General features: G+C 43.7%; 2 protein-coding genes across 4 annotated transcripts in view; both read left to right on the top strand.

Moving 5' to 3' along the window:
- Window positions 1–22,245, top strand: part of klc2 (kinesin light chain 2) — a 39,467-nt gene extending 17,222 nt beyond the window's left edge. For all 3 annotated transcript variants that reach the window (XM_030075663.1, XM_030075664.1, XM_030075662.1), the window contains exons 13-14: window positions 18,148–18,205; window positions 18,329–22,245. In XM_030075663.1, the coding sequence (XP_029931523.1) occupies window positions 18,148–18,205; window positions 18,329–18,412 (142 nt within the window). In that variant the 3' untranslated portion in view covers window positions 18,413–22,245. The remainder of the gene's footprint in view (window positions 1–18,147; window positions 18,206–18,328) is intronic.
- On the top strand, window positions 5,376–15,116 carry LOC115376171 (uncharacterized). Its single transcript, XM_030075661.1, has 5 exons — window positions 5,376–5,476; window positions 5,602–5,670; window positions 5,781–5,873; window positions 5,964–6,032; window positions 6,161–15,116. Exon 5 carries the CDS (start codon window positions 6,161–6,163, stop codon window positions 13,952–13,954), a length of 7,794 nt encoding a protein of 2,597 aa, XP_029931521.1. The 5' UTR covers window positions 5,376–5,476; window positions 5,602–5,670; window positions 5,781–5,873; window positions 5,964–6,032; the 3' UTR covers window positions 13,955–15,116.
- Window positions 22,246–22,869: the final 624 nt, after the last annotated feature.

Genomic DNA, 22,869 nt, shown 5'->3' on the forward strand with positions numbered 1-22,869 from the left:
TGCGAAGCCCTATTGTTTTTGTAGTGTTTTTTCTTCTTCTTCTTATTATTATTACGTCTAAATAACCCTTAATTTGCCCCCCTAAACATGCTCCAAAACTCACCAAATTCGGCACACAGGCCAGGTCTGGCGAAAAATTTGATAAAATGGTCAAACAGACCCCCAAGGTGCAAAAATGGGCTCAGTAGCGCCACCTAGGCACACAAAGGCAGCCCCTGCGACCCACAGGAATGTGATAGAAACACCAAACCAACGCCGAAATGTAGGTCTCATCAAGCCCTACAATTCACACGCTGACACCCCCGACCTAAAACCAACAGGAAGTCCGCATTTTGTGTTGCAAAGTCACGTTCTCGCCCAAAATTCAGCCTTTGAACAAAATCTTTCTCCTCCCAGGGCGTAAATGTCAGCGGCTTGAAAATTGCACAGATGACAGAGGACACAGTGCTGAACAAAAGTTCTGAAGGATTTCGTCATTACTCGATTAGTTTGGATTTTATAAGACCTCCAAGTCAGAGTGACCAGAGCCAAAACCTCATTTTTTCCCATGGAGTTTGGTGTGAAGAGGCTGACTTTTGGCACTAATTAAGCACCTGGAGTCTAAACTAAAAGTCTGACGGCTTTGAAAACTATGCAGATGGAAAGAGGACAAAAATTCCTACAAAAATATGTAGTTTTGATGTGGATTGGACCAAGTTTGTGGGAGCTGTGAAGAGTTTTCAAACATTTTTGACTCTGGTGTGCTCTGCTCTGCACTCTGCCTGGACATGTGACTCACTCTAGCTGCCTCAGGAATGCGCAATACACACCCATTGTAAGAGCTCAGAGGGAGCAGAAAACACTCTCAAACTAAAACTGCCATAACTCAAAAACGGTAACAGATAGCAAAATCATGTCAATGGGAGATTTACAGATCCGAGTCTCGTGACTCGTTTAAGCTTTGAATCAAGTCTGTAACTCAAACGGTGACCGAGCTGTGACACCTCAAACAGGGGTGGGTTTTATGGATTTAGCCATTGGATTGAATGAGGATTTCTGTCTGCCTGCATTTTGGTCTGATCATGCCACAGCTGCCAGTACTCATGTTACACACACGCACGCGTACGCACGCGCACATGCACGCGCAACCGTGCACATGCACGCGCACGCGCACCCCCACACATGCGTGCGCGCGCATCACACACGCGCGCACGCACGTTTTTTTTTCCACAGCGTTTAAAAGGCTCCTGCGTCTGTGTCCGCCCCACCCACTTCTTCTCACAGACCTCCGAGGTAAGACCTGTTTTCATCTCTGTTAGCTTAACGTTAGCCTATTGTGTTTACTCTGTGCTAATATGAGGATATGGTTGATGATAACACAGGTAAAACACGAAATTAAAATGTTATATTTCAGAGAGTGATTATGTACTTTGCATTGTGCTGTTTGCTTGTGCTTTTGGTGAGTTTTGATGGAGGGGCAGCCTAGCTTTACATACAAAGCTAACCTGTGTTTGGTAATCTCAACTCCTAAGATACAAGTGGTTGACTTGAAACGTTTATTATGAAGCATTACCGTCGACGTGAGATGAATTTTAAAGTTTATTGATGGCATTTTGTTAATTAGATTAGCATGCTACGTTAGCGCTAGCTAGCGCTAGCTAGCCGTTCCTCCGGTAGGCCCGAGGCCTGTTGTTATCGTCTTTGTGCTGTTTGCTGGTTTTGGATGGAGGGGCAGCCTAGCTTTACATGCAAAGCTAACCTGTATTTGATAATTTCAACTCTTAAGATACAAGTGGTTGACTTAAAACGTTTATTATGAAGCATTACCGTCGGCGTGAGATGAATTTTAAAGTTTATTGATGGCATTTTGTTAATTAGATTAGCGCGCTAAGCTAGCGCTAGCTAGCCGTTCCTCCGGTAGGCCCGAGGCCTGTTGTATCGTCTTTATGCTGTTTGCTGGTTTTTGATGGAGGGGCAGCCTAGCTTTACATGCAAAGCTAACCTGTGTTTGATAATTTCAACTCTTAAGATACAAGTGGTTGACTTGAAACGTTTATTATGAAGCATTACCGTCAACGTGAGATGAATTTTAAAGTTTATTGATGGCATTTGATGAATTACATTAGCGCGCTAAGCTAGCGCTAGCTAGCGGGCTAGCTAGCTATAGTCATAGCTTTGCTAATTTGTGGTTCAACCAGATTTTGAGAGGAAAACTTTCTCTTGCTGTGTGAAAAAGGAAAATTATTGGACTTGATGATGAAAACTGGCATGTGTGTGTTTTTTTTTTATTGTTTTATATCAGGTTTTATTTGCATGAAACTAAGCTTATGATGTATGTAGTTGAGTGTGTGGCTTCTGTGTGTATTCAAAGAGCAGGTGTTGTGTCATGGGCAAAGCTGTGCTAGTGGTTGGTTTTATATTATTGTAAAAGAAAACATTTTCCTTGTGTGAAAAGGGGAAATATTTGATTTAATTTTGATAATTAATTGTAATAGTTAAATTTTTCAGTGCAGGCATGTGTGTTGTTTCCTGTGTGCAGGAACCATAATTTGTGCTGTATTTAGTTGGGTGTCACTGTGTCCACCAGTATGGCTAAGCTGTGAGATGTTGTCAGCCATTTTCTGTGTAATGAGGAAGCAAATAATGTAATAAGGATGCCAGTTTGCTGGTTAATCACAGTTTTGAGAGGAAAAGGTTTTCTTTGTTAAGATGTGTCTCTGTTTGGAGCAGCATAGTTGTGGTGGTGGCCATTTTCTTTCTGTTACTTGAGCACAATAATATGGATGCTAGTTTGTCTTAACCGTGTTGTAGAGAGAAACACTGTTTAAAATAAAAGCCTAAAATGTGCTACAGTTAAGTGTATTCAGAATGTTTTATGTAAAGTTCTGTTCACTTAAATGTTTTCTATTAGACAAGTAATGTTGTTTAAATCAAACAATGTGTCATTTAATTTACAGATTCATATCTGTTGGCTGTGAGATCTGGTGTTGTCTTGCTTTGGCTGCTGTCGAGACCGAGTGACCTGCATTTGCCCTGCGAGCTACCTGCACCTACATCTGCGATCCCTTGATCCAGAACAATTTACCACAGACACATTTATTCCATTTAAAAAAACACACAGAACTAATTGTTAATCAACACACATATTTTTACTCCTTCAACACACAGACACACACTCACACACACACACACACACAACTGATTTCCCACTGCCAAGGTAAGTTGAAACATTTGTGTATTTGAAGGCTGACCTTGTCTGGGAAAGCATTGTTTGTGAGTATGATTGGGACAGATTCACATGGATTTTTAAAGTTTCTTTGAAGTTTGAAGGAAATATAATTTTTTGTTTTTCATTTTTAGATGCCCCGTGCCAAGTCCCACCGGCGTGCCCAGGCCCTGAAGCGGAGGATGGTGCAGCCGCAGCCGTGGACCCCCCAGCCGCCTGTCCCCGAGTTCGTTGCTCGTAAGTATCAAACAGTTTGTTAATTTTTTTAATATTTAACTGACGCAGTTTGAATGTAATGTGAAGATGTACGAATTTTGTGTCATCGTCCTTAACTTTGTTGTCAACCACACAGGACGCGGTACCGGTTACCGCCATCGTGTGCGGAGATGGCCAACTTCGGAGCTGACCCAGCGGAGCTTCAAGTTGGTCACTCCAGCTCAGCAGCCGGACCAGAAGGTATTAGTCTTCCCTTTTCAGAAACACAGTGCTGGTTGTAAAAAGTCACGATTCGTGTCTGTGTTCTAAAGCCGTGTCTGTGTTCTAAAGCCGTGTCTCTGTCGTTGCAGATGGTGTTCGTCGTGGGAGCCTCCCACCTGCGGCCCATGGTGGATGGGATCGTCGCCATGCCAGAGGGACCTGTCTCCTTTGCTTTTCTCTCTGTTCCAGGTGCGCATGCAGCAGAGCTGAGGACGGAGGTGTCGCACGCCGCTCTCCCCTGGACCCCGGACGTGGTCTGCGTGATGGCCCCCAGCAACAACCTCACGGCCAGCAGGAACATCGGAGAGGCGTCGCTGGACTTCGGTGCTCTCCTGGCTACAGTCTGCAACCGCTGGGCGAAGGTGTGTTTAATTAGCAGTTGCTGCTGGCAGTATTTGTTTTGTCCTGTGCTGTCACAGCTAGAGGCTGTGTAAGTGTGTGTTTTCTCATGTGCTTATTTTAGAAATCTAAATGTGATTCTAAATGTTTTTTGTGTGTGTAGGTGTTTGTGCTGGATTTCCCTCCACGCCTGAACATCGAGCCTGGCCTGCAGGAGCTGTTTCGCCAGGAGTTCCGCCGTGTTGCAGCACGCATGGGTACGTCTTAGTTTTGGTCATCTGCACGATTATAACCGACATATCATGAAAGGAACCGTATGTGTCTTACATGAGTGTAATTAATACCGGAATGTATGATGTTTCTCACTTTTGCGGCAGGTCTCCCGTACGTGTCTGTGGCAGAGCACCTCCCCTTGGATCGGTTGGAGCTGTGGAGCCGTGACAGTGTAAGTACAGCATACTTTGTTGTTGTGACATGACACGTAGAGGATTTGAAGGCTGCCATTTTCAATACACAACTTGACTGCAATGTGTTTGATGTGCGTTCCAGGTGCACCTGAGCGACAGCGATGGAACGCCGATCCTGGTCCAGGCCCTGTGGGACGCCGCGGTCCGCCAGCTGGCTCCTCCTCCTCCTCCTCCTCCTTCGGTGCCCCCCCGGACTTCGCCTCGTGCCAGGGTCTCCCCCGTGCTGGTCGTGACGGGACACCACCCCGCGCCCCGTCACCGCGACCCACTGGAGTGGACCGTAGTCGGACAGGAGGGCAAGGTAATGTGTTTCTCTGAGTCATTTGTACATGTGTGCATTTTTTCTGGCTATGTATTCATTTTTGTGGTTTTAGAAAAAAAGGTGACTAATTTTTTTGGTTGTTGTGGTTTTTAAGGTTCGAGCATCTCCGGTGCAAGAGTCTGTCCTCCCGTCCAACCCCGTGTGGTTCAGCGGCGACATGTTGGAGGCCATGGAGACGGTTTGTCCTTCTTCAGATGACGACGACACTGCCATTCCACCAGCTGGCCAGGTAAACTGCCTGAAAATAATATGTACATGATAGTAAGAAGTAAACCGGAATCCATATTAGATCTGACTTTGTGTGAGTGTGTGTGAATGGTTGATGTGAGTTTTTCCGAGTGCGTGCTCTTGTCTTTTATTGAGCCAGGTCATCATGGTGTTGGTGGTTGTGTGGCTCAGGTCCCAGGCTGCTCCAGTACATCTGGCTCCCCTCGGCATCCGCATTCCTCATCCGCCAACTGTTTTTACATTTTTTCCTTTATTTTATACATAGATCTTTGTTATTTTGGTTTCTGTGCTTACAACATCCATTGCATGTCTGTCCGTCCTGGATGAAATTGAATTGAAGACTGCATTTAACAAGGTTTGCTTTCCTTCTTTTAGACTTCCCGTGTGAGGCGTTCGCCAAGAGGTGTTGCCACAAGGCGCAGAGGGGGAAAGCGGCAGGTTGGTATCATGTTTAGCATGTGAACTATGTGGATTTTTTTCGTATATATTGTGATACCACGTACAGAAACCAAATGAATGAGTGCATTATTGAAATGAGTCTTGTCATCCCCTTCCTATTTTAGGTGCCGGCAACACCTTCACCTGCCCGTGTGACCGAGTCCGCTTCCGGGCCCAGACCAGCGGTGCAGCAGGTTTGTCTTTGTTTAAATATTTTATGTGAGTTATCATTATGAGAGGTGGCAGGGAAATGGTTCTCCTGTTTTCTTATTTAATAAAACATTGTTTTTGATTTTTGTGTCAGGTGGAGGCAACAGCCCAGGAGTCGCCCAGCGTGGTGCCAGGGGTGGTCGTCGGTCGAGAGGAGGTCGCCGCAGCGTGCCCTGCCGTCCTGGAGGTGCCACAGACGAATTTTTATAACACGTGCATGACCTGAATGAATGAGTGCATTATATAAATGAGTGTTTTGTTATCCCCTCTTCTTTAGGTGCCGGCAACACCTTCACCTGCCTGTGGGACCGTGTCCGTCTCTGGGCCCACACCAGCGGTGCAGCAGGTTTGTCTTTGTTTAAATATAATATGTGAGTTATCATTATGTGAGGTAGCAGGGAAATGGTTCTCTTGTGTTCTTATTCACCAAAACCTTGTTTGTTTTTTTTTTTTTTTTTTTTTTTTTTTTGGCAGATGGAGGCGACAACCCAGGAGTCTGCCAGTGCGGTGCCGGGGGTGGTCGTCGCTCAGGAGGAGGTCACCGCAGCAGGCCCTGCCGTCCTGGAGGAGCGACAGAAGATCGACAAAGCTAAGGCTGTTTTTGTTCCTTCTGTTTGTGTTAGTGATGTTCAGTTGGAGTCTAGCGCTAATGCTGTGGCAACAGGGTCTAACAGAGATAGCAGTAGGATTAGGCTAGTGAAGGTTGTGTGCGGATCGTTTCATCAGGGCGATGCGCGTTTTGTGTATGGAGGAGTCCAGTGTATGGCTATAGCTTTGGTCAGCTTAGCCAAACACACGGTGAGGACCGCGTTTTCGTGGGACAGGCTGGATCTGGATCGCGCGTTGGTTGAAGGTGATGAGTTGTACACCAGTTTGCGTGACCTCAACATCTTCAGCCATGTGTCTAATCTGCTGTCTGTGCCAGATTTGCCACAACACTTGGAATTAGATGGACAAGTGTTTAGGTTCAGTTTTGGTGACACAGTGTTAGGCGAAATAGGCGTGACCGAAGGTGAATACATCGACTTCGGTGTGTTCATCAGCTTGCGAAATGGACTGGAGAGAATCTTCAGTCAGTACAGCACATGTCTTTTGACACTGTGTGGAAACACTACTGCCATCGTGTGTGAGGATGGACGGTTCGCTGTGGTCGACAGTCACTCACGCAGTAACACTGGCTTGTTACAGTCTGACGGTACAAGCGTGGTTCTGCATTTCGCATGTCTTGACGACCTGCACTACTACATCTGTCGTTTGGCTGACAGTCTCAGTTCAAGGCAGAAGCTCTTTGAGCTGTGTGGTGTTGGTGTCAGCGGGGGTGCAAGTCCAGCGCGGTCTGGTGTGTCTGTGGAGAGTCTCATCACTGGGATGAGCGCTGCTCCAGCACCAGAGTCTAGTGTGGTCACTGAGGCTGGGAGAAAAAGTGATGTGTCTGCAGGCAGTTGTGTGCCTGAGTGTGGTGTCAGCATTGCCGCAAGTCCGGCACTGTCTGGCATTTCTGTTATGACTTTCTCCAGCGAAGTGAGCAGCGGTTCAGCGGCAGAACCAACAGTGGCTAATGGCAGAAAGCGTGTCATTTCTTCCGGCACTTGTATGTCGAAGAAATTCAAGAGCTTCGATGCTAGCGAGGTCAGTTTGGACCTACAGTTTGTTAGCACGGCGAGAAAGGAAGAGCTGGTTTTCCGTCCCCTTAGCATAGATGTCTGTCGAGTGTTGTGTAGTAAGTTAAACGTTGACTGCGTGAAGGTTGGTAGTGCAGTATCCACAGAGGTGGGGTTGTTGGGTGTTCCTTGTAGCAAAGATAGGATTGTGGCTGATGGTAACTGCTTCTTCAGAGCCATCTCTCAGGCTGTGAGTGGTTCTCAGAAGCACCATCGCAGGATCAGGCTAGCTGTGTGTAAAGAGTTACAGAGGAATGCAGACAGATATCAGAGTCTTTTGAGGAGTGAGTACTCCTCTGTGTTAGAGTACATTGAGCAGTCCAGAATGAGACGTGTGAGCAGTTGGGCCACAGAGGTGGAGATTCAGGCGACAGCCGATTGGTTAGGCGTTAGTGTGTTTACGTTCCATGATGGACGTTGGTTGAGGTATAGCTGTAGTAGTCAGCCTTTGTCGGTAGAGTGTGTGTACTTAGAGAATATTAGGGGACAGCATTTTGAGAATGTGGTTTGTGTGTTTAAGCCTGGACTGCATAGTTGCTTTGAGTACTGTAAAGTTAGGGAAGTGGCAGGTTATAGCATTAGGTCTAGAATGATGGATGTTTTAGATAGTGACAACACAGCGGTTAGGTATAGTAGTGATGTAGTAGGTTCTGTTGTGGGTGTAGAGGATAGTGACAAGGTTGTGGAGGCTGCTAGGGAGTTAGTGTCAGTTAGAATGTCAGGGAAGTCAAAGTATCTTCGGCAGAAACAAAGGAAACAGGAAAAGTTTAATTTGTCGCTTAGGGAGAAACGTCAGTTGAGAATTAGGAAGACATATCAAGGAAATGTGGTGTTCAGGGAAAAGGCAAAGGTGTGGAGTGTAGGGAATTATTGTAAGAATTTAGCCCACAGAGAGAGGGTTAAAAAGCTGAGTGTTAGTAAATACAGAGAAAGCATTGAACACAGGGAGAGAGTGAAGGCTAAGAGCTTGGGCAAATATAGGGACAGTGTCGAGCATAGGGAGAGAGTAAAGGCCAGGAGTTCTGTCAAATATAGGGACAACATTGAGCACAGGGAGAGAGTAAAGACCAAGAGTTTTGTCAAATATAGGGACAACATTGAGCACAGGGAGAGAGTAAAGGCCAAGAGTTTTGTCAAATACAGGGACAGCATTCCGCACAGGGAGAAAGTTATAGAAAGGAGTAAGAGTAAGTATCATGGTAGTGTAGAGCATAAGCAGAAAGTTATTTCTGGGGTGAAGTTAAGCAGGAAGCAGAAGGTGGAGAAGGCAGAAGATTTTGCTTTTGTTATGGATCACTTTTTGGCAAAGGTCAGAGATGGACCAGATTTTGTGTGCTGTGTTTGTCATAGGTTGTTGTTTAGATTTCAGGTGGTGAGTTGTGCAAGGGAAGTTTATAGGCGAAGTTCAGCAACAGCTGCTATTGCAGATAGGTGTATAGGCGAGCATTATTTGCACAGATGTAATGAGGAGTGTGTTGTGCCGTGTTCCTTGGTGTCATCGCGTGGTCAGCTTTGGATTTGTTTCACGTGTCATGGTAAGCTTAGTGCAGGTGAGATGCCAGCTGAATGCTGGGTTAATAACTTGGCACTTGATCCCATTCCATCTGAACTGGGATGTCTGAATAGTTTAGAGCAGCATTTGATAGCGTTGCATATTCCATTTATGAAAATGTTGGCACTGCCTAAAGGGGGGCAGAATGGAGTACATGGACCAGTGACATGTGTTCCAGCCAACATTGTTCAGACGACGAATGTGTTGCCGCGTTCAAGTATGGAAGGGTCTCTGCTTCAGGTTAAGCTGAAGCGGAAACTCACGTATAAAGGCTATTATGAGTACCAGTTTGTTGATACGTTGCGTGTAAGACAGGCGCTAGAATATTTGAAGAGGACAAATGTGCATTATAGGGATATAGACTTTAATGACGAGTGGGTTAATGAGTTTGTTAGGCAGGAAGATAGGGAAAAGGAAGAGGCCGAGTCAGGCAGTGAGGATGAGGCAGTTGAGGTTAGGTCAGGTCAGGACAGAGGTCAGGGTGAAATTGGTGATGTACAGGAATCAGCAGACATAGGACAGGATGAACTGTTACATGACAGACAACAGCACTGCATGTTTCAGGACACTTGTCTTATGCCTGTTGATATTGGTCAGGAAGCTTTAGATCAGTATTTTAAGGATATTTTGAACATTGCGCCTGCAGAAGGGAATAGTCCGGTAAGAATGCTTTCTGACCACACGAACGAGGCAAAGTGTTTCCCTGTGTTGTTCCCTGCGGGTGATAAGACCTTCCATGACGGACGGTCTCATCACTTGACGTTGTCGCGTTATCTTAATAACCGGATTATGCATGCCGACGGTCGTTTTGCGCGGAACGTCGAGTACATATTTTTTGCGCAGTACATGTCAGAGTTGGACAGGGTTGTGTCCAGTGTTTCCATCGCTTTGCGTAAGGGCAAAGGAGGTCAGAGGCCTCAACGCATTACTGAGGACATGTTAACGGATGCGGACGCCTTGAAGCAGTTGTTGGCGTGTGATGACGGGTTTAGGTTTCTTAAACCCATTAGAGGAACTCCAGCCTTTTGGCAGTCTGTCCAGAAGGACGTGATGGCTTGCGTGCGTCAATTGGGTATTCCGACGTGGTTTTGTTCGTTTTCGTCTGCGGATATGCGCTGGCAGAATCTCCTGACCAGCATCCTGAAACAGGAAGGCAGATCGCAGACGGTAGAGGATTTGGAGTGGGCTGACAGGTGCGAGTTGCTGCGTCGTAATCCGGTCACCGCGGCGAGGATGTTTGACTACAGGTGGCATTGTTTTCTGAAAGAGGTTCTCATGTCTCCCTGTCAACCAATCGGCAAAATAATCGATTACTTTTATAGGGTAGAATATCAACAAAGAGGCTCACCACATGTACACTGTTTGTTTTGGATCGAGGGTGCTCCCCAAATTGATAGAAACACAGATGAGGAGGTGGTAAAATTTATTGACCGTTACGTTACATGTGAGCTACCCTCAGATGATGACACACTATTGGACACGGTGTCATCTGTTCAAACACATTCCAAACGACATTCAAAGTCGTGTAGAAAACACAAAACGACATGTCGTTTCAATTTCCCAAAACCTGTTTCTGCGCGGACATTCATTTGTAGAATGTTAGAATGCAAGTGCGATAAGAAAAAGACAGCGGAGACCGAACCTGGTTCAGAAAACAGGCCAGTCTGTAAGTGTTTTGAGGATAGGGATAAGATGCCAGAAAACGTTGCGCAGGCTATTCTAACAGCTGTTAAGCTGGCTGTGGACAGTGATGTGCCTCCTGTTAGTGTAGAGGACTTGTTTTGTGCTTTAGGAATAAATCAGGAAATCTTCGAGTTGGCTTATAGGCGTTTAGAGAAGAGGCATAAGGTTGTGTATAGGAGAGGGGTGAACGAGGTTTGGGTCAATCAGTATAGTAAGCAGTTGTTGAAGTGCTGGAACGCTAACATGGACATTAGCTTTGTCACCGACGCCTACGCAGTAGTAATATACATACTATCGTATATTACGAAAGCAGAGAGAGAAATTGGCCTATTATTGACTAATGCCCAAAAAGAAGCCAAAACACAAGGGAATCTCTCTGCTAAAGAAGCCCTGCGGAAGCTGGGCAGTGTATATTTACACAACAGAGATGTTTGTGCGCAGGAGGCGGTGTACAGGCTAACGAACATGCACCTTAGGGAGTGTTCCAGGAAGGTTGTGTTTGTGCCGACAGGGAGCAAGATAGTTAGGATGAGTTTGCCCCTTAGTGTTTTGAGGCAGAAGGCGGCCTCCTGTGATCTTGGGGAGGATGAGATGTGGATGACAGGCATAGTGGATAGGTATAAGAATAGGCCTAACAGCGATGTGTTTGCAAACATGTGTATGGCCACCTTTGCATCTGAGTATCGTGTTCTCAGCAAAAATGAAAAGTCTAAGGACAGAATTCAATTGAACAATGATTTGGGATTCATTCTGAGGAGAACACGCACTCAGTTTGCAGTGGTGCGGTACATGCGTTTCAGTTTGGATAGACAGGAAGAGGCACATTTTCAGAGCCTGCTGCAGTTGTTTCTTCCTTATAGAACTGACTCAGACCTCAAACCTGCAGGCTTTGAGCTGTTTGAGCAGTTCTATAACGATGGCCAGGTGACGTTTAGCGACGGGTCTGTGCATTCGGTTCGCGATGTCGTCGGCGAGAATAGGGCCAGGTTTGAGGTCAATTGTCCTCACCTTGAGTTAGCTCAGGAGATAGCTGCGCAGAACAACGGGGTAGATGAAGATGTTTGGGGTGAGCTGTGTCCTGAACAGGAAGCGGAACGCCTAGAAGGTTTAGAGGAGCAGAGGCAGCAGCGGGAAGCTGAGATAGCTGAGGAACAGTTAGTTGAAGCGATGGAGAATGTTCCAGATTTGATTGTTGGTGGCAGACAGGTAGCGCAGGTAGAGAGAAACAGGTCCACGTTGTCTAGAAGTGACGGTTTGGCGCTTATTAGGTCTCTGAATGAGACACAGCTGGCTGTTTTTTATAAAGTGAGACAGTGGTGTTTGCAGAAGGTGATGGGTAAAAACCCAGAGCCTCTGCGTGTATTTGTCACAGGTGGCGCAGGAACGGGGAAAAGTCATTTGATTAAGGCTATTGAGTATGAGGCAGGGAGGCTGCTGTCAACACTTTGTGATCAACCAGACGATATCTGTGTTTTGTTAACTGCTCCTACTGGCATAGCTGCATACAATTTGAATGCAGCAACAATTCATCACACATTGAGTATTGGCAAACAGGCTAGTTTACCTTACACCCCTCTGGGTGAAGATAAACTAAACTCTTTGCGAGCTAAATTGAGTCAGGTCCAAATTTTAATCATAGATGAAATCAGTATGGTTGATCACAACGTGTTGGCTTATGTGCATGGTAGGTTGAGGCAGGTGAAGCAGACAGGCGACTTTTCCCCGTTCGGTAATGTTAGTGTGATAGCTGTCGGGGACTTCTATCAGTTGCCTCCTGTTAAAGGGAAGCCTCTGTATAGTAGTCCTGTTGGTGTGGACCTGTGGTGCAATTTCAGCATCGTGGAGCTGAAAAAGATAGTTAGGCAGAAGGATAGTGTTTTTGCTGAGTTGCTTAATAGGTTAAGAGTGCATTCCAGGGCCACCCCAATGTTAGATAGCGATGTTGAAATGCTGAAGATGCGCGAGACCGGCGAGGTGAGCTCAGCCTTGCATATCTTTGCGACGAATAGGCAAGTAAGTGAGCACAACCTAAATTATCTGTTTGACTGTTGTCCTGATTATGTCACCGTTGAAGCGCAAGACTTCGTGAATAACAGGACAACAGGGAATTTGGAACGGATGCCCAGGCATCACGGCGTTGCGGCGGACACGTCTTTACCGGAGACTCTGTGTTTAGCGAGGAATGCGCGAGTGATGTTGTGTAAGAACGTGGATGTTGCGGACGGCCTGGTCAATGGAGCATGTGGCACGGTTACTCAGTTAGTTTTTGGAGAGGATTCCACGTTTCCTCTCACCGTGTATGTTAGATTTGATGATGAGAATATTGGTTCAGATAGGAGAAAAAAACGTGCACATGCAGCAGTAGAATGCCTGCAGTCTACTGCCATTGATCCAGAGACGGAAAGAGCCACTAAACGCGGCGGTGTGCGTCGTCAGTTTCCTCTGAGGTTAGCGTGGGCTTGCACTGTTCACAAAGTGCAAGGACTCACTGTGGACGAGGCGGTAGTGTCCTTGAAGAGGGTGTTTGCACCGGGGCAGGCATATGTAGCGCTTAGTCGTGTTAGGGCCTTGTCTGGACTGATCATCAGGGATTTTACAGAGAAGGTAATTTACTGCAAGGACGCCATAAAGGAGGCCTTGGATAGCATGCCTCCATTTTTGATTGAACAGCCAAAGCCTTCATTAAATACACACAGTTTCTCTGTGTATTTAATGAACGTTCAAAATTTAAGTCGCCACTTGGTAGATTTGGTGTCTTGCACGCAGCATTTGCAGCTTACCTGTATTGCTGTGACAGAAACGTGGCTCACTGCACAGTCTTCATTAGACGGTGTCCAAATTGAAGGTTACACTTTCAACAACCGTCCTCGAGGCTTGTGTTACAGTAGCAGTAACCCCAAATTGTTAGAGCTTAAGAACCTAGAACATGGTGGAGTTGGTTTGTATAGTGTAGGCAATTTGGACTGTAACATTCTGCAGGTGCCCGATTTGAATCTGGAGTGTTTGGTGTGCCTGTGTAACAAATTCAACATACTGTTGGCAGTAATATATCGTCCACCATGTTATCCAAATTCTTTATTCAAACAAAATCTGGGGAGGTTACTTGATTGGTTACATCCAATCAGTAACACAATTGTAATAATGGGGGATTTCAATGAGAACATTTTAAAAACATCATCAATTTCCAAATTTATGGGTGAAAAAGGTTTTAGTCAGCATGTGACACAAGAGACCACAGAGAAGGGGACACTAATTGATCATGTTTATGTTAAAACAACACGGTATAATGTCGAATGTGCAGTCATGCCCACGTATTTTAGTGATCATGAAGGTGTTTTGTGTAGTTTTACTGTTAAAGATGATCAGGGGTGAGTTGTTGACTTGGAGGAGGTAGAGGGCCTCTTCGAGTCAGACTTGGTTTTAGATGAGGATTAGGTTGTTGTGTTTGGCAAAGGAGGCAAACAATGAATTCACACTACCGATGTAAATTCATTGTTTGATGAGTCAAACGGAGCTACATTGCAGTGTCCCGGTGCAAATGTTAGTGTTGTCGTGTTTGTGTGTTGGCATAGGTCAGGTTTATGTGTGGAAAGAGGAAACTGACTTGTAGTGTGGTGTCTTGTTCATGGTGTGTACATTGGCTACCACTATGAATGTTGTCTTTTTACAAGTGTAGAGCCTGTCCCACTGTAATTGTATAGTTTGTTATTTATTGTACTTATTTATAGTATTTATATTGTATTTATTATTGGGTTTTTAGATTATTTATTGTATTTATTTGTAGTATTTATATTGTATTTATTATTGCGATTTTAGATAATGTATTTATTATATGGAATTGATGATCTTGAGATTTTAGAGTAAGCAAATCGTGTGCTTCAGGTGGAATTAGAGAAGGTTTAGTTATGGTGTGGTGTGTGTCACAGGTGTTAGGAAGTATGGACGTGTTAGTCTCTGTTTGCCACGTGTTAGCTGTTGGTCTATGTTCAAAGATTAAATGTATATCTATCCAATGATTAAATGTGTATCTGTTTAAAGTTTAAATGTATATAGTTCTGCATGTTTGAGTTCATGTCACCTTCATGTGTACTGTCTGTATGCAAGACATTCACTTCCAATACTGAAGTGTTCTGTCTGGCGTGCATGAACTCAGAGCAAATCTGTTGTGGCACAACAAGGCACAGACTCCCCATTCTGTACGCCTTAGCTGCCAAAACAGGACAGTTAATTTAAAAAAAAAAAAAAAAAAAAAAAAATTAAAATTAAAAAAACAAAACAAAACAAAAAAACATGTTTGCCTCAAAATGTTGTCTTTGTTTCCTCTGAGGGGAGCTTCCTGATTGAAGATGCTACTGTGGTGCAGCGTCCCCAACCTCCCTACCCCCAAGTGATGGTGATGTGGCCTTGTACCAAGTGGGATCGTGGGACAGAGACATTACATGTGGTGTTTTGATGATTACATTCATTTTCAGTAACTGACAAATTTTCAACGAAATTGGATTGAAAAATAAATTATATATTGTTAAGTACAAAATGTTGTCTGTGATATTTTATAAATGAAGGTGGTTTCTATATGGTGTGGAAAAACAACCGTTGGTAGTAATTCGGTAGTAAGTAGTAATAGTAGTCCTGCTTTACTGTTACACAGTATTTTATAACTACGTGAAGGGCTGTATGTATAAATTTTAATTGATAAACACAGTATATTAATGACATGGATGAAGACATAATTTGTAAACATGAGGAAATTATACAACATTGACTTTATTAAGAAGTAAGAGGTGACAAACAGAAACTTCTAATCTATAACTAGTATTCCCTCAGTAACATGTTACCCTTCCTGATGATAGCTTTCTGTAATTTCCTTCTGAATCTTTCAAAGGGACATCTGATTTATTCTTAAGGACTTGTACTGGAAATGTGTAAATGTGATCTAACCCTGCAGCTCACTCAGTTGGGTTTGAAGAAATGATAATGAAAATAACTTAAAGCTTTTAAGATAGATAGATAGATACTTTATTCATCCTGAAGGAAATTCACAGTTTTCAGCAGTATCCACAGTCGAGTACAAGATTAAGTAAATCAAAAATAAAGAATAAGTAAATCAAAAATAAAGAATAAAAGATGACCCTCGAGATCTAAAGATCACCTTTGAAGTGTTTTCATTTTGAAAATGTTGTACTTGACATTTGAGAGTCTGTAGCAGGGGTCACCAACCCAGTCCTCAAGGGCCCCCTGTCCTGCAGGTTTTGGTTTCAGCTCTGCTCTTTCACACCTGATCCATTTAAAGGCTTCATGCTGATTGGTTGAGGCAGATCTACCTGAACACGGCATGAAGGAAGATGCATGGGCCTTAATTGAGTCAGGTGTGCAAGAGCAGAGCTGAAACCAAAACCTGCGGGACAGGGTGCCCTTGAGGACCGAGTTGGTGTCCCCTGGTCTGTAGCATGATCCATGAAGCCTGGTCAATGGTATGACATCTTCGGCCTTTCAAAAGAAAAGCCCCCAACTCTTTCACAATAAAAGCACCAAAAATACCCTTAAAACTGGCACAAACGGACAACTTGTCTGCACTTCGACAAGTGCGTCCTCCCCGGCGTGCACGGGGGGGCGAGGGCCCGTCCAACGCTGCTTGCAGCTTTAATTTTTTTTTTCTTTTTCTTTTTATTATTATTACGTCTAAATAACCCTTAATTTGACCCCCTAAACATGCTCCAAAAGTCACCAAATTCGGCACGCAGGCCAGGTCTGGCGAAAAATTTGATAAAATGGACAAACGGACCCCCTAAGTGCAAAAATGGCCTCGGTAGCGCCACCTAGGCACACAAAGGCAGCCGCTGCGGCCCACAGGAATGTGATAGAAACACCAAACCAACGCCGAAATGTAGGTCTCATCAAGCCCTACAATTCACGCGCTGACACCCCCCCTCTAAAACCAACAGGAAGTCCGCAATTTGCGTTGGAATGTTCACGTTCTCGCCCAAAATTCCGCTTTGAACAAAATCTTTCTCCTCCCAGGGCGTAAATGTCAGTGGCTTGAAAACTTAATAGATGACAGAGGACACAGTGCTGAACAAAAGTTGCTAAAATCTCCGTCATTACTCGATTAGTTTGGATTTTATAAGCCCTCAAAGTCGGAGTGGCCAGAGCCAAAACCTCATTTTTTCCCATGGAGTTTGGTGTGCAGAGGCTGACACTTGGCACTAATTAAGCCCCTGGAGTCTAAAGTAAAAGTCTGACAGCTTTAAAAACTATGCAGATGGAAAGAGGACAAAAATTCCTACAAAAATATGTAGTTTTGATGTGGATTGGACCAAGTTTGTGGGAGCTGTGAAGACTTTTCAAACGTTTTTGACTCTGGTGTGCTCTGCTCTGCACTCTGCCTGGACATGTGACTCACTCTAGCTGCCTCAGGAATGCGCAATACACACCCATTGTAAGAGCTCAGAGGGAGCAGAAAACACTCTCAAACTAAAACTGCCATAATTCAAAAACGGTAAAAGATAGCAAAATCATGTAAATGGGAGATTTATAGATCCGAGTCTCGTGACTCGTTTAAACTTTGAATCAAGTCTGTCACTTAAACGGTGACCGAGCTGTGACCCCTCAAACAGGGGTGGGTTTTCTGGATTTCTCCACTGGATTGAATGAGGATTTCTCTGTCTGCCTGCATTTTGGTGTGATCATGCAGCAGCTGCCAGTACTCAAGTCAGTCACACACTAGGACATGCTAAGGGCGCCATCTGCTGGAGGGGCGCTGCTAGTGGCCAGAGGGGCACCAGCAGCGAATGTACTACCAGTGGGTTTTTGTTGGCGTTGTGTGTGTGTGTGTGTGTGTGTGCGCACGTGCGCGTGTGTGTGTGTGTGTGTGTGTGTGTGTGTTTGTGTGAGTGAGTGAGTGAGTGAGTGAGTGTGTGTGCCTGCATTTTGGTGTGATCATGCAGCAGCTGCCAGTAGTCCTGTCGGTCACACACTAGGACTTCCGCGGCCTTTCAAAATAAAAACCCAAAACTCTTTCACAATAAAAGCACTGAAAAATACCCTTAAAACTGGCACAAACGGACGAATTGTCTGCGCTTCGACTCGCGCACCGTCCCCAACGTGCACGGGGGGGCGAGGGCCCGTCCAACGCTGCTTGCAGCTTTAATTTTAAATTTGAAATCGAGTGGGAACCCTGCTTGTATGAGACTTGTATGAGAATTTTTACCCTCATATGTCACTTGTTGCTGTTGACATTGTTTGATCTTTCATCCTTTGGAAAGCACATCCTGTGATTTGTTATATGAATAAAGATTATATATCCATTTAAAATGTAAGCTTTTGACTTCCACTTTGAGAGACATATTTGGAAGTAGAAAGGTAGGGATCTCAGTGCCCTTCAGTGACCATGTTGGAGGGACAAAGATGAGACATAATGTAATGTTGATCTAATCGAGGCTTGCTGTAATGGTTCAGAGTGCTTGATACATCTTTAGTGTCTGGAAAGCCTCTCCCTCACTGTATCCTTGTCATAAATAAGATGGTATTGTTTCGAGCTCATTGCATGGTTGCATTGTTCCCCTCAGAATGAAGAGAGCCAGCTCCCTCAACTTCCTCAACAAGAGCGCTGAGGAAACCACACAGGTACGACTCCTGTCACACCTGACACACAGCACACTGTTTACACCAAAAATAGTTACTACTGCCCAAGATCTTTGATTCATTATCCAGTATAAACTTGTTTTAACTTCCTCAATCCTTTTCTAGGATGCCAACTCTGGCCTGTCAGAGTGTAGGGGACTAAGTGCCAGCAACGTGGACCTATCAAGACGCAGCTCCCTGATTGGCTAAACCAAGATGGGAGGTGGGCTAGGGAGAATTGGAGCAGCCCGATGAGGAGAGGCAGTTTGCAGCTGAGTTTGAACAAATATCACACCTAAGCTCAACCGCGATCAAACACTTGTATTCAGAGCATATTTTTTAAAGAACACTGGGTGAAAAAAAAAACATTACCATAATACATGTCATGCTATTGCTTCCAAGACACCATAGCTGCTGCTTCGCTGTACAATTTGCCGGCATCGATCCCACCGGTTGCAAAATAAGGATATTTAGACACACATTACCAGCATGCTGCTTACTAGGAAGTGGAATGTCTGCACTTGACACGCTCCATGTGGTATCTTTGAGGCATTAGCATCGTAACAAAACTAGCACATAACATTTGCATTGTGGTGAGTCCGTAACCTCCGTCTGCCCAATCACGTGCACACACTCAACCTTACTCTTGGTAGACTCTATGTACTCCAGTTTCAGTTTAGAGAGAAACCTTGTACACTGTATATTTCACTAGTAGCATGAACTACTTGCTAATGCTAACCACCCATTTGAATAGTTATCACAGATGCTAAACAGGTATGATTCGTTTAGATTTGAACCAGGAGAAAATAACAAGAGGTACATCGGTTCAAAAGAAAGAGAAACAAGCAATTTGTTAGATTTTTGGAAATACAATAGCACTAACCAGTTAAACCTCACTTTTTGCCTTCTGATTTTTTTTTTTTTTATGTATATACAGGTTTAAATTATTTGATATTTCTTTGTTTGTACATAGTGCACATGAGTTTTGTTTTTGTTTACACTGTTGAGTTAAAGGGGATTTCAGTAGGGAAATGACTGGAGAAATCATGGGAAGTAAGGGGGAACTGGAACGGGTGGAAATGAAGTTAGGAAAGAAGAAGGGGTGAAGAAACGGACATAAATGTGGACGTGAAGGAAGCAGATGGAGGCACTTAATTCATCTCACCCCAAGGGGGCAATGATTTAAAAATGCTGATATGGAACAAACTTGAGTACCTCAGTCCGTGAAATCTGAATCTTCTGAATAATCCTCTGAATAAGCTGCTGATAGAAAGTGAGGCCATCAGGGTTTCAGCCAAAACCATCGTGATGCACTTTCAGTGACAGAATGTCACAGGCAGCAATCTTCGTACCTACCATAAAGACTAAGATTGTAGTTTTTTTTTTCTCGCTGGATTAAACAAGATAATGAGGCTGGGAAAAAGGTAATTCTTCAAATAATCCTTCTTGGGACCACATTGGTGGGGTTTGCAATGAGGGTTAGAATATTGAGACTTCTGCAAGAAAATAGCTGAAAGGAAATGCACTTATAATCATGATTATGGTCATGATTACCATCATAACCTGTCATTTTTAATTGTCCTTAAGGTAAACTTCACCCTGGTACCCCCAAGAAGGTTAAAACAAAAACTGATTCTTGTTTTCAGGTACTGCTTTACCCACTCAACTATTTATTAATTTTTCCTGTGAAGAAAAGCCTTCCGATTGGTCAGACTTTTGTCAGAAACCAATTAGCCTGACCGATTGTGGCAACAATGCTGTGGATGAGGTACTAAAAAATGTACGTTTACAATCAGACATGTGGCTCAAGGCATATCTAACACCACTTTGATTAAATGAATAAATGTCCAAATTGTCTTGATCGATTTATCGGTTGAAAGCTGATGCAGAGAGTCAGCTGTGTGTCGAGATATCTCTTTTAAAGTTGTTTACTTGTTTATGCTTGATATGTATCATTTTGTAGAAAACAATCCTCAGTGGCACTTTGTTTATGTCGACTGGGATGGATTTATTTGGTCTTAATCAAATGTTCATAGAATATCTGACCAATGACTGTCCTTCGTAAATTTTGTTGTACTTTTGGCTTCAACTTTGAATGATTTGTTTTTTTGTTTTGTTTTGTTTTGTTTTGTTTTGTTTTGTTTTTTGAGTTTCTGTGTTCAAGATACAAAAAAACTGAATGGTTGAATCCTTTGAATGTTGATTGTTTACGTTGATGTTGGGATATTGTGGCATTAACACTGGGTTTAATGTGATGTCCTTTTTGCGTTGTTTTGCTCACAAGCTGGGAGTGTAAACTTCGCCAAAACAAGGCCGATACCAAGAGAACTGTCACAGAATGTCTTACTATGTGAAGTTTAAACCTGCACTATGTGAAACTAATTTGTAATGTGTGCACATAATGGTATGAATCACAATTCACATGGATGAATTGTATTACCCTTTCCTGCCCTTTTTTCCTCTCCAAAGTTTTTTTTTTTTATTTTTATAAATCCACACAAGACTCAAGCTCTCTTCCCCCTCCCATTACTGACAATTCACAATCACAAAATCCAAGAACCTAGGCGACTCAACAACTGAGGCAAATGTTTCCTCTGAGCTAAAACGGCCACATTCATGGTAAAAAAAAGAGCATGAAAAGTGGTCAGATAAAATCGCATAGTGCACGTTTAAATCAGGCTCAACAAGCTGACGTCACATTCTGAATTCAGGGTTGTGATCAGATTGCCTAGAAAGAGCAGCCTTTTCTGTTGCTCCGTAGCGCTCCTGAACCTTGCTTATAAATCTGTTTATGCAAGATCAAAGAAGGCACATGCTGGATCTCTGATTTGAAAAATGGGAAGACCCAGATTTTGATAAAGGCATTCTGTTAGCGTTGGTGCATGCACACCATCGTCATTTGCGTGGATAATTTGAGGTTTCCCCTTTTTAAAATCACCCTCAGAGAAAACCACCCTGACTTGTAGCACAGAAGTGATGTCACATTGCTGAGTCTACTTAAAAACATAACGATTATATCAGCTTCTGATTGTGCTGTATGTGCTTGAGGGAGTGTGCGAGATGGCACAGTTGTACTGAAGAGATGAAATGCATGGAGGGACGCCTTAAAAGTCTGTCAGCTAAAGACTGGAAAGGATCTGGATGACGTCAGGAAGGAGTCTGCGGTGAGAAGGAAATGAAAGAAAGTGCTTCAGAAAGATATTGGAGGAGAAAAGTGCTTTAAGTGTTGTTCGCAGCAAATAATGTACAGAATTATTAGTGTATAACCTTTATATGTGTACTGTACATCATACGCCCACATACACACACACACATTCACAAGAAATGACAGGAAACTTTCTGTGGCACACACACAACACTATCCAATCCTGTACAAAACTAGTGGAATTTGTAGTTTGCGTTGCAGGTCCCCATATGTGAAACATCAGTTCTCTTCCTCCAAACTTAGGTTTGCTCTCTAGTTTCAAACATTAGACCACCCTTCACTGTATTAGCCAGTCAGTCAGTCATTCTCTCTGGATTTGTAGCGACTCCTCTGTTAGTTTTTGTGACATTTGTTGAAATCTGATCTGATATTTCAGCAGTTCAGACAGACTCCCCGACTTTGGATCACTTTTGCCTTGTGGGGTATTGTAATTGGGAAAGTGAGGCAAACCATGACGTTGATCATAAATTAAAATTCCTCATTTGAGAAGCTTGATAACTACACGTTGAGCTCCATAAATATTTACACAGCAGTACACCTTCTTTTCCTCGGAAATCGGTGGTAAAACAGTCTCTTCTGTAGTAAGGGGGAAAAACTCAAGAATGTGATTAAAAACTGGAATAATAAATCAGCCCACTTGTTGTTCTGTTGTCTTAATACTTATGGAGGCCAGTGTATTTGAGAGCCGTGGATGATGAATGGGTGGCAGGCCGATGCACTCTTATCTTCAGTTCCTGCAACTTTAATGATGGTCTCTAATGATGGATCCTACTGTGAAGGGGCCAACCTCATATATATTTTATCAAAAGGTCAATAAAAACAAATTCCACTTTTCAAACTGATCCTGTGTCTCATCCATTGTCATGCATGTATCTGTCTCTGGCAAAACCTAAAAACTGCATCTCTTTAACTCTGCTGGTCTCATTGTTGGGTTCATCAACGCTGTGTTGTCGAGATTTGATCAAACCACCACAACTTTATTATAAGTTGCAGTGGAGATCCCAAGGTCTTCAAAGATATGTGCCGGGAGAAATGTATATAAAATGATGCCCGAGACATGTAGATATTTTTTTATTTGATGTAATGTGGCATCTTTGGTTTGAACATTTCGGTATGAGTGAGATGTGTCCTTGATGAAGAGCTGCAGCAGAATACAGTATGTGACCTAGTACAATATGGGAGAAAAATAAGTTTTGTTTTTTTCTAATTTTGTAGCTGCTTAAGAGTGAATGAAAGGGGAAAATCAGAGTTAAAGGAGTTAAAAAGAGCCATGCAGCCTCTGTAAAGCTAAATCTTTCTCACAAATATTTAAGTAGTGATGAACATTTTCTAAGTGTTGGGTGTAATGGTGTGAATGGGAGTGTCTGCTTAAAACCCTGTTACTCTTTACAGCAGTGGCTGGGGGTGTTAACCATGCACCGCTCAGTACTAGCCCTCAGAGAGGTGAGTTGACTTCACACAG

The sequence above is a fragment of the Myripristis murdjan genome, chromosome 18 (assembly GCF_902150065.1).
Source record: "Myripristis murdjan chromosome 18, fMyrMur1.1, whole genome shotgun sequence".
In the NCBI taxonomy this organism is placed as follows: domain Eukaryota; kingdom Metazoa; phylum Chordata; class Actinopteri; order Holocentriformes; family Holocentridae; genus Myripristis; species Myripristis murdjan.